Below are 12,527 nucleotides of genomic sequence, written 5' to 3' on the forward strand. Positions count from 1 at the left end.
AGCTAAACCCCCTTAAAATTTGTGCAGTTGTCTCATGCAATTGTACTGGAACTCATTTTCAGCTAGGTTTCCCAAGGATATGAGCGTCTACTGTCCCTGAGTGTGTACGTTTGTGTGCTTACCTGGGAGTCTCCCAACAATATTTGAATCCACTGGTAATTTCAACCAAAAGATAACAGAACAGTAAGGATCTATGAGATACTACATTCTTACAAGTTTCAGCAAAGAAGCTAGCTGAGCAGAGGACAAAGCTTATGTTAATCCACCCTTCTTCTCTAGCAGAAAGGGACTCGATGAACCCCAACCTCATTAATCACAAAAAATAGTATTTTCAATATCATAGGCATATTTCTGACAACATTCCTGTGCTTTATGCTACCACTGAACAGCACAGCATTTGCCATTTCGGAGTCATCTGCTGGTTCACCTTGTTCACCCTTATAGAAAATGTTCCATCCCCTTGTACTGCATGTAGAGGATTTCTTGAGATGAATCATGAGGAAAGTCATGCAGGGCTGGGGACCATGTTCCACCGGCTGCTTTTGTTTCCCATCACCAATGAACCTCTGCCCCTTCTCATAATTCCCACATACTGAGGATGTGTTGCTAACACTGCCTTGGGACTAGTAGTCAAAAAAAGGGCTGTGTTATACCTGTTCTGTACAAAAATATTTTTAGATGGTTTCTGCATTGCAAAGCATAAAAACCCACATCTGTGATTTTACAAGTGTGTTTCTTCCTACCCCCATGGGCATCCACCCTGGAGCCCAAAAAAGGCAGGAGATCACAGAAGAATATTGAATTTCAGCGTAATGATACCAAAATGTATGTGCACAGGGTGAAAAAAATAAGAGACAAATGAGAAATCTGGCATTTCTTAAAGGAAGACCAGGTGACTTTGGTCTACTTACTGTCTGGAGTGCAGAGTGAACTCTAATTATGTTGTCTGGCTCCTTGATGTGTTTATTTTTTAATTACTTTATAAGTAATTTTGAGTCTCCAAGTGTTATAAAAACAACACTTCTTGTCTTGTGCTGGTTCCAGTCTAAGAAACAGCCTGGTAGTCATTCTTTTACACGTTTATTCTTGGCAAAATCCAATTGCATTTGAGTATCATTACCAACGAGGAGCCAAAATAATTACATAGCAAATGTAATGTAATGGCAGATGTTAAAAGACATCTTTTAACTCATCACTGGCTGTCTGTATCCACACAGTCTCACATGAAAGTATAAAATATCAATCACACCACCAAAAATGTTCATAAAGATGGTTTCCTTTGGCACACTATGCATTTCAGTGAGAGCATCAGCAACCTTGTTTGTATCTGTGAACATATCAGTTTCCTTGTTCCCGTCTCTGAAATGTCATTTGCTGTTTTGATCTAGCTGAAAACATATTACCTGATTTTTTTAGATTTTCAGAGGTAACTAACTTTCAATATTGTGTGCTGCAGCAAACAGCAGCTTTACGAAACAAAGCTGGCAAATCATCATTTCAAGAAAGAGCTGAATGAGATTTTGGCATAGGTAAAGAATTCAAGATTGGGTTTTACAAAGGTAGTTAATAGCAGTTCTTGTCAGATCATCCAACGCTTGCTCTGGCTCCCATCTAAATCAGTATCTACAGAAATATGGGAGATCCGAAACCTCTGTATTCCCAAGAAACAAAATTCCTTTTTACTGTAGCCGTCCAAAAAAAGTTATTTAATCTATATGATGCTAGGAATCCTCCCCCCCAGACAGTCCACCACCAAAGCAGTCCCTGTGGACCTGTAGTAGTTCCCAGTCAGAAAAATCTCCACACCTTCCAGCCTTTCATTTCTCTATCAGCTAAATTATCTTACTAACCTGATGCTAAAAAGCAGCCAGAGCCTTCTCTATGTAGGACTCCCGCTGGTGCCAGCACCTATGAAGAGTACCTTTGAGTAAAATTCCCAGCCATGGACAACATGAAGGGTTGAACATCCAGTATATCCTCCACAAACCAGCTTAAAACACCAGGTTCTGCTCCTGCGATGACCTCTCCACAGAGTAGCCTGATGATGTGACCCACACAGGCTTGTAAAATCCAAAGGATGAATCTTTGTGAGATTTTCCTGCTTTTCTATGTTTTGGTAGTGGTCTTTTGGTCTTTCTGGAGAGTTCCTGAAGTAAGTATAAACTATAAATTTACAGACGGACATGTAGTATACTTCCAAATGTAATTAAGGTGGATTTAAAGAAGTAAAAAGCTTTATAAACTATCTTGATGCACTTATGAAAGCATTCTCCGGTACCAGAAAAGTAAAAATCCCTTTATTGCTAATACTTCATTATAAATATTAATTCGAACCTCAAAATGACAGCAAAGCGTGCATACTTTGGGACAAGGTGTTACTGGTTCTTAAAACTATCTTTCAGATAAAAGCATAATTGTGTTTCAGCATGCCTGTTGTCAGAAAGGCTTACTCCAGAACTCAGAAACGTCCTACACATTTATATAGATTTTTTAAAAACACAGCTTCTTGACATACACAACTGCATTGTTGCAAAAGCAGTTTTATTACAGTAGTCACTTCCATACCGACAGTTTGCTGCTCAAATCCTATTCTAATTCACTTTAGTGTGCCAAGGTCAAAGCTGAAATGATTGATCAAGAAAAACATTTTTCTGAAATCAAGGGAAGATTTCTATGAAATGAAGTGCAATGAATGCCAATGGAGGGCAAGTAAGATTATTTTTATAATTCACTTTTATATTTTGTATCAAGATACGCTGCATTTTCTGAATCAAATTGCAGGTCTGTTTATGCAATGCGAATTGCTGTAAGTGTATTTTACATGTTGAAATGAAAACTTCATACAGTGTGTCCATTATATGTACTATTTTCATCAGGACTTTTGGTTCAAAGAGCCTACTGTACAAAACTGTGTATCTGGTCTTATACATGCGTGAGAGGTCTGTACAAAGTACCTGCCAAACCACAGAGGTTTCACCAGTGTATTTATGATGGCTGTTTTCCTTTTTTTCGCCCACACAACTGCAGGACCCAGAAGTGAGCTGCTCTGCAGGGGCGAACACTAGGAGAATATGAACACATGTCCCTGAAACAGGACAAAAGCAGGAGCATCACCTGGGAACAAGTGTTACAAGTTAGCGTGGTGGGATGCACAAACATCAAAGCCATTCAGCTTACCATAACCAGCTAATAAGAAAGAGCTCAGGCCTGGAAGAACACAGAAAAATACGGATACGGCCAAAGCGAACGGATAGGCAAGGACAAAATTAAAAGTTATTTTATGTTAATGGCATCTCTTTAAACTCCTGCACCTTTGGTCTAATTCCTATGCCTTCAGAAGATTTCCCCGATTCTCCCCTTAGTCACAGACTCAAGTGGCTTTGCGAGTGACGCTCCCCACACCACAGCCCCTCCACGGCTTTTGTTACCGGTGCAGTTCTTCTATTTTACTCTGGTCCCAGCATACAGTTCCTCCAGGGGCTGTGACATGCACTGCAGTGCTCCGCGCTGTATGAAAACCTCTGTGTGGAAATGTAACGCCAACTTCCTTACCTAACCTCCCGTTCTTCAGCCCAGAACGGAGCACAGCAGGGCATACTTGACAGGTAAGCTCCTGGCCACATGAGCTTGTTTTAGATGTTTCCGTCACGTGTACTTTTTCCTATTCACTACCTTTTCATGTCTACCTGTATTCATCAAAGTGTATGCTGAAGCTGACACCAATATAATGGGTTTTGTGGAATCTCTAGCTTTTTGCATCCATTTGGCCTGGTACAGTCTCTACAAATGCCTTACCTGTCACAACTGGAGACCTTGCTTGCTCCAAAAGTACCTACTTCTCAGAGCAGAGACGGAATGAAACCATTTTCTGATAGATGATACAAAGCAGCAAGTTCTCTTCTCCATTCCTTTTAGTCCTTTTCCTTTCCATCTACTGGAGGCCATTATATACCTTACAAGGACAGTTCATGTCTCTGTAGGGATGTAAGGTCAGGATGCACCTTTCAAATGCAATTCCATGACAACTAAGTTTTAGCTGCTAGTTCTCAACTGCTCGTCAACAGGTGCTTCTCTCGATCTCTAGCCATTCACGTGACTGTTGCTATGTCCCCTGTCAAAAACGCCATTTTGATGGTTATATAAACAATAATCAGACTTTCAATAAAGTCTAACACCCAAAAAAAAGCAGTTCATTGCACATTTATTACTGTCACATCATAACAGAAACTGTCCTTTTTTTTTTTTTAAAGCAAAAAATAATTGAAAAATGATTCTTCAGCCTTTCCTGTTCAGTGCTGCAGTAAAGGACAGGACAAATATAGGATGATACTAAAGGCGAAACATCACCACATACCCTTAAGAGTAATTATAAATCCATTTTTACATAACTTACTATAACATTTAAAATGAAACTATGTAAACTTTAAGTCTCTATTACTAAGAAAAAGAAGTATTTTTAAATAGCATCTACATTTAAAAAAAATTGCTCTGTCAGCTAGATATGTGGCAGATTTACGAACAGGAGTTTCATAGGTTGAATGTAAAAATCAAAGTTATCATCTGTGGCCTTTTATTGTTGAGAAAACAGATAGCTTTATTTTGAAGAATGCACTGTATTTTTGAACAACTGATCTTTGAAACCTAAGAGGTAGCAATATCAAAAGTCTCTTCAGCAACATACTGCTAAATAAGTTTAAAATATCCACTTTCATATTCTTTGAAGTACAGACCTTCTAGGTATCTGCTTTCTTAAATGTGTTTACAGTACATCTATAAATCGTAAAAATGGACCATCACACAAGGATCTTCTATCCAAATGACATCCCAAACTCAATAGTGATAGCATACACTCATATGAAATATATTACTAGCTGTTTATTATTTCTGCTACTGTAAATAGAAGGAATAGTTGTCAGGATAAAAACAGCGTGCCAACAATAAAAATCAGTTAAAAATCAGTCACTAAAAATTAAGCCTCTTTTCTCTACAAAAGCCTTTTAGCAACATACGCTATCACAGTATAATGAAAGCTAAAGCAGAATTACACCTTCGGTATGCATCATACAATCCATAAACCATTTAAGCACACAGGGCCATATCAAAGCAGTGTATTTATTCTTCTATAAAGCAACTAGTTCTAGAGGAAAAGGGAAAAGTGGAGTCAAGACAAATATACCTATGAATAGGCCTGACCAATTTATTCATTAAACTCAGTTAAAAAATAGCATTCTCCTGAACAGACTACTGGACAAACTGCAGTAACTCTTTCCAGATTTTTTTATAAAACTAAACAAGTTTCAATTCCAGCCTGAATTTTTTAGCTTGAATTTGGTACCACTGATGCAAGGTCTTTATCTGTTATCTGATGCATTATCGCATTTCTGTTGCTTATAAATATTCAAGACTATGATCAAGCCATACCTGTTAAAGATTGCAGTCCTTTCATTGTAAGATATATTTTCCAGTCTTTCATTCTTACAGCTCTTAACCCCCTCCTCCACTTTTTCTCTGTCTTGAATTGCTGACAATGAGCTACATGCACATCTGACTAAATGGACCAGTACCAAACAAAAGGGCAACAGACTACATTTTATAGACACGCATACTTTTTTTTTTTTTAATATTTTCTGACCCACAAGACTTCTATGCTAGTTTTAGTATTAGAAACTTATATTTAGGTTACTCTTCATGAAGCCTACTAAAATCCTTTTCATAGAGGCCTTTCTACAAGAGAGCTTCTTATCCTCCTCCTCTTCCTGACCAGTCCTCTGAAGTCCAACTTTTTGTACAGATGTATTATTTTTACACTTTGGTTATATGAAAACCTATGGCACAACAAAATATAGCAGAAGAAACCCAAGACCCCTGATTTTGAAACTATGAAGATGGTAAGTCATCAACACTTTGCCTTTTTTATATGTTTTTATATATACAAAACATGCATATACACACACGGAGTACACATGAGTATTTAGAGAAGCATTACAGACAATTTGTTCTTTACGTATGGAAAAATGGTTTAACAAATAGTAAAAACCATAAAGGTTCCTGGTGTATGCTTGTCTAGTGTTACAGCTTCTAACTTGTTACATACTATGATCAAAACGCAATCTGCTTTCAGAAAGATTTAGACTACATTTCACCAGTTCTGTGCTCCATTATGTGGGCTGGGAGTAGCCTTTTCACAGTCTACGTAGGTCAGCTCCTCTCCAGCACTGCACCTCCTTTCAAAAACATTGATATATTTAAGTGAAAAGCCATCAACTAAGATACAAAACCCAAGCTAAAACCCTAAACTTTACTCTGAGTAAAGCCCCAGTGCCTCTTCCTCAACTTCCGAGTACTGGAACAGGTTGCCAACATCCTTGGGAGACACTCAAAACCCATCTTGACAGGGTCCTGTGCAGCCTGCTCTAGGTGGCCCTCCCTGAGCAGTGGGGCTGGACAACATGACCTCCAGCAGCCCCTTCCAACCTCAAACATTTTGTGATTCTATACTGCTTTTGCCTGTAAAGCTGATTTTTCCTGACATCTAAAAAGATTCTGAGTTTACTGATTAATAAATCAAGAAACAACTTACTGCAATTATTCACACACAAAGTCAAGTGTTTATTTACTATTTACAAATATAAATACATTAATGCTACAAGTACTCTGTCATGTTCTTCATTATCATGGCACCTTAGATAAGGATAACATATTATGCAATTAAGACACCTTAGTTTTAGCAGGCACCTGTGCAGTCACTGCCAAAGTTTAATCAAAACAAACATGGCACACATAAGAGATACTTTTCCATAGTTCTATATATGTTTAGTAGTAGAAGCAACTGTACATTGGATTGTTATATTTTCGGTCAGATACAAGATTTTATTATTTTCATCAAAGGATTAGTAGTTTATTTGGTCACAGGTTGTAACGGCCTCCTCACTTCAGTATTTTACAGCATCAACAACTTTTGGCTTTGCAGAGAACATTTCTCCCCCTGTCCCCACAAGTCAATTGGGGAGCCATTGCCCGCAGATACTGTCGGTGATCTGAATTCCATCATTTCAGTTGCAAGACAACCTTCATAAAGGAGAAAAGGAATGACATTAAAGTTGGATGAGACCAAAACTTATACAGTCTAGGAAATACAGCTTTTTGCTTTCTGTTACAGTATAATATGCAAGCATATAAACATGTCTTTCCTCTGGAAAATACACCATATCTCCCTCAGTTCTCTTTTACAACCTCACACGACTATCACTTCCAATAATGTTCTTTAGCACTTACTGCACACAAACCATTCCTCAGCTCCCTGTAATCAAAAAGTAGAATGGTAATTTCCAGGTCCAGTGAGATTACTTCCACACAAAGTGGAATCGAGGGACCATTTCTGGAGTGAATTCCTCCTTGTACACACATAAAACTAAGTAAGGAGATGACAGCATCCCACAGCTTCCATACAGATCTTGAAGCAGAACAAGAGGATTGTGAAGACTGCTGGAGTCTGTCCCGGAAGAATCCTTGCTTGCATAGTGTAGAGTTAATCACAAGCTACTATTTTTATATTTAGTTTTGGAGGGAAAAATCCAGGGGAAAGCAAGCTGTTAAGGGCTCTCATTTCATGAGAACATCACCTGTACCTGGACTAATGCATTTTTCTCACTGGGAACTGCATAGTTACTCAGAGGTCTGGCAGCCTCATTAAAGCAACTGGTAGACATAAATCTAGTGTCTTTTTAAATTCAAAATACTAACAGCACTGTTATAACAGTATTTAACTCTATGAGCTATAAATCCATTATTTTCAATTGTTACACATTAATGAAGGTGTTTTCTAAATGTTGGTCTACAGATTCCAGCTATAGCATCATAACATTACATAAAACATGTACAGAAATGCCTTACTTGCTAAATGTTATGAAGCAACTAGAAGCTGTTGATACAACTCTTTCACATCCATCCTGCAAGGTCAGAGAACCCCATCTCCCAGATAACAGACTTAATAAATATTTGAAGACATTTTCAGATTTAAAAAAAAAAAAAAACCACAACAAAAATCCCACTTTCCTTTATAACAGAGCCAGAAGTAATCCTGAAAAGTAACTGAATAAGGAGGGACTTCAGGGTTTGCAGTTATCACCTGGGTGCAAGTCAGATGACACTTCTTCCCCTAACAATTTTTCTGCAAATCCTCACTTCCTCTAGTCTTTTCTATTAAGAAATCTGAGACACTCCAAATAAAGTTTCACTTGAAATTTTCTTCTTGGGTTACTATATTAGAATCTTTGTAACTTTCTTCCTGATTTACTATACCATGGAAATTAAAGCACTCAATTTGAACCAAACAACTCTCCCATATGCATTCCCAGCCATTGACATTTTGTGAAGCTAGGAGAACACTGGAGTTCTCTCCCATCTTTCAAAATCAGCTCTCATCTGATGCTGTCATTTCATTTGCTTCTCCACCTATTCTCACAAGACTTTTTAATGGTGGTCTGAACAGGCTATTAAGCTTATCAGGATTCTAATTACATTTTTTAAAAATTCTTGACCAAACTGTGCTAAAAAAACCCCTAAAGTCTATCCAAGATAGTCTGCCTTACGTAAGGCTTTCTGTAACTCTATATTCATTTTGCCAATGAATGATTTACTTTGGGTTTTCAGCAAGATATCCAGAACAAAGAATTTCAGTTAAAATAAACTCAGTACATGAAAAGTCAGGAACAAAGGATGGTATCAGTAAAAGCTACCTTATTAGCAGCTTCCAGTGCATTTAATAGGTTCTGCAACTCTTCCTTATTCATCTCTATAGAAATCGGTTTAATTTCACCATTTTCTCTCACGTCCAAATCAAGATTGACAAGTGGCATTTGCAGCATGGAGATCTTGTCACTGGAGAGAGCAAGCTATGCAGATTGATAAAACAACAACAACAAAGTGTAAGGTGGAGCCACTAAGTTTTTAGTCTTCATAGCATCACATCTGCGCTTTATATTAAATATGTACTACCAGAAAAAACATCAACATGACAAAATTAACTTCTCGCAAGTCATCTCTGCAGTTTTTGGGGTTGCTTTATTTTTTTTTTCCTGTTGTTGGGATTTTTGCTTATTTGTTAATACCAACAATATACTGAAATACTAACACACCCCCCCCCTTCATAGCAAAACATTTGCTTAATCAATTTGTTAAAATTACTGGGCTGCTACATTTTTGTATTCTAGGTGAAAAGAAAGGATACCTTTCATCATGGCTCTTTAAAAGTGAAGTATATGAATTCTGAAGTCACTGTATTCAAATAGTTCTGACAATCAACAAGTAAGAATGGTCTTACAGAAGGGACAGTTGGGAGAAAGAGGACACCTTTGTGCAGTTTTCAACTCTTATCTACAGCTGATCAAACACTGTTTGTCAGATATCCTACCTGATAAACTGATGAAGAGGATTACACACCAACTGCGCTTTCTTTTTTGTTTGCTATTATACTCACTCTAGTATAAATAAGGCTTTTAAAATACATTAAAATCAAAGATCAGTTGATAATACTGTAGGTCAGTATTGTACACACCTATCTTATTTATTTAGAGAGCAGAACATGGTACAGCAGAGGACAGACAATGTCCTTGGTAAGTTTCAACTATAGTAAGTGAAAAAAATCACAACCAGCTCAAGGGGGGGGGGGGGGGAGTTGAAGGGGTTTAAAGCAAAATGAATACAATAGTTCAGATACATACCAGAAATTTGTATCACAAAACAGAAACTCAAAAAATCCTCCAGAAGAAAAAGTTAGACCACAAACAAAAACCAAGAATTCATGTAACTCTAGTTTACATTTTTGTCAGCAGCAAATGCAGTTAGCAAGAGATCAACCCCTAGTAACAGTTCATCTGAAGCACACTATGATGCCATATTTGCTCTTGTAAAATCTTGTCTATTGTGGGCATTGCTCTTTGATTTCCAAAGCTGTCTGCTGCACAAAGCATTTAACAATCTTGGTGAAGTGGAAAACTATTTATCAGCTCTACAAATCTGTTTAACAGCTCCCATGGACTAACTAAAAATATAAACAGTGTAAATAATGTTAAGTCTTTGATGGAGCTTAATTTAAAGCAGCCATCTTTGTAACCCCAAAGCACCATCTGACTTGAGGCAACAGTTAACACTGGCTTATTATCAAAATAAGTCTAAAGATAAACGATTTCAAACTAATTATTAACTAATTGTTTACTGCGGGAATCTAAAAATTTTTTTAAAAATCCAAGGAAACACATCCTCCTTCTTCCTTTGAGTAAAAATACCATCTATTCAGGCCCCCAAAATCATAATGGCATACAAAACTTTCAGGTGTTCCTGAATAACGCTCATTCTCCTTTCAGGAAAGAGCTAGGTACTGCAGCTTCAAAAGGAGGAAAAAAAGAAGAATTTTACTTTTACAGTTTATACAAACTTCTGGCAAGTCTTTGATCAGTCTTATCATGAACGTGCTTTTCTGATACCTATAAAAATTGGACGATGCTCCAGAATGAGCAGGCCTAAGGGGATTATATCAATAATTACTTCTGTGTTGTGGAACACTTCTTTCAAACAACAGTAAGACAACACTCTCACCTTTAACTGCCAGTCAAAATCTTGCAGCTGGGCAGAAGAGATTGCATTTACTCTTTCCACCAGCGCATTCCTGATTTCTTCCTTTCTGCCTTTTAGACATTTTGTGATTGCTTCTTGATAGTTTGAATTTAACTCATTTATCTGCTGAGCAGCCTACAAAAATAAAAATTGTGATTGCTTAAACTATGAACCACAGAAATAACACGTACCACCTGTAATAGCTGTGCTCTGTAGATATGCAAACTTCTACCCAGATAGCTGTTACACTGGACTCCACAGTCTCATCTTTCTTATACTGCCCTCACTGGCAGCTCTCTACATTTGATAGTTAAGAGTCAGTATTTACCACAACAACATATGAAGAAAAGAATAATTTTCTTGTCATTTAAATTAAAAGAGACCAGAGAACGGAGGCTTTATTTGCCATCTTAGATGCCACCCTAAAATCAAGACAAAAATCACAGACACAAACAACTCGGGTTTAGCTCTGAAAGTTTCTGAACGTCAGAGCAGAGACAAAACACATCAGCTGAAACAGACATACTGATGTAGGCACTTTCCTATGGCTACACAAGTATCTTTCTTTGATCTAGCTACTAGCAGGTAGTCAAAATATGAGCCATATGCAAAAGATGAGAACTAAGATTTCTGATAATGGAACAAGTTTTTGCAAAGTTTATACATATTGGAATGCCCTGAACCTGAATGCCCTGAATGTCTCTGTCCCACATGGTCCTCCATTCACAGTCTAAATTTTTTTTTTTTTTTTACTTACATACAGTCAATATTTTAACACACTTCAGTGCAGTAGTAATGAACAAAGCAAGCCAAACAAGAGTGTGACCTTGTTTTTTTGCTAATGAACAGTAATGACAGTATTTTAGGGAAAACAGATTTAATTTGGTGGTACTTAAGATACCAATTTAAGTGACTAAACCAGTATTTTAAGAAGTATTGCCCGGTGCTATTTAAAAAAAAAAAGTGTCAATTTCACTTTTTCTTTTAGAAGTCTTCGCAGTGTTCTCTAAATGCTGCTTGCCTTCTAACTATTTAGGCTTAGTCTGCTACTATTCAAATGCTACACTATAAAAGTACTTCAGGACAAAATAAACTACAAGACTAATCAGCCCAGTAGGATCTCTCAAAGTCAAGTCCAATCAGTGTTGTGCCCTTACCTCTTCATCAGATATGTTTTTGCCAACTGCAGTTTTGAAATACGTCATTGTTGCTTCTAAAATCTCCATCCACTCCGACAAGCTCCAAATACCGCCATAATCCTGGTATCGAGGATACGCACGGCCACATATGCCATCTACTATTTTATGAAGGAACTGAAACAATGTGATACATAACTTAAGGATGTAATTCTATCACAGTTAACCTACACCAGATATGAGACTGATCAGGCAATTCAGTTATCACCCCTCCCTTCACTGGGTACTGTCTCAATGCTTCCTCGGAGTGCAGCCCACGCACCATTCTAAAAAGTCATAAAGAGGTAGTCCCTGAATATGAACTGTCCTCCCCTCTTCCCCAAATTCAGTTCACTAGGTTTGGCCACCGAAAACAAAATGTGATTCAGATTCACCTTTGACTCATACTCGGACTTAATAGTTTTGTGCACAGCTACAACGCACTGCTGAGCGGCAGCACTGCCACCCCAAAGGGCACCTCAGGCGTCTCTGCCCTGGGACTGTCAGGATGCAAAGCACAACTCAAAAGCGCTGATCTCCAAGCCTGTGCTTGCGGATCTCTCTAGTCTCCCAAACCAAACCACTGCCCTCTAGCACTGAGGCTCTTCCATATCCCTGGCTTCTTTTGAGCACCGCAGTGAGGCAAATCCAGCCGGTCCACTACTTCACCGACTGGAAATCGCTGGAGCCTCTCCGGGAGCAGCCGAGAGCTCCCGCCGGCAGGCCATCGCCCTCAGC

At 38.1% G+C, this 12,527-nt stretch overlaps 1 protein-coding gene across 1 annotated transcript in view; it reads right to left on the reverse strand.

Moving 5' to 3' along the window:
- Positions 1-6,227: 6,227 nt before the first annotated feature.
- The window catches only part of COMMD8 (COMM domain containing 8), a 6,903-nt gene continuing 603 nt past the window's right edge, over positions 6,228-12,527 (reverse strand). Inside the window, exons 2-5 of the mRNA XM_010574495.1 lie at positions 11,772-11,929; positions 10,597-10,749; positions 8,739-8,894; positions 6,228-7,068 (exon numbers count right to left, since the gene is read on the reverse strand). Of these exons, the coding sequence (XP_010572797.1) occupies positions 7,048-7,068; positions 8,739-8,894; positions 10,597-10,749; positions 11,772-11,929 (488 nt within the window). The 3' untranslated portion in view covers positions 6,228-7,047. The remainder of the gene's footprint in view (positions 7,069-8,738; positions 8,895-10,596; positions 10,750-11,771; positions 11,930-12,527) is intronic.

Source organism: Haliaeetus leucocephalus, unplaced genomic scaffold (assembly GCF_000737465.1).
Source record: "Haliaeetus leucocephalus isolate CR32 unplaced genomic scaffold, Haliaeetus_leucocephalus-4.0 Scaffold439, whole genome shotgun sequence".
Classification (NCBI taxonomy): domain Eukaryota; kingdom Metazoa; phylum Chordata; class Aves; order Accipitriformes; family Accipitridae; genus Haliaeetus; species Haliaeetus leucocephalus.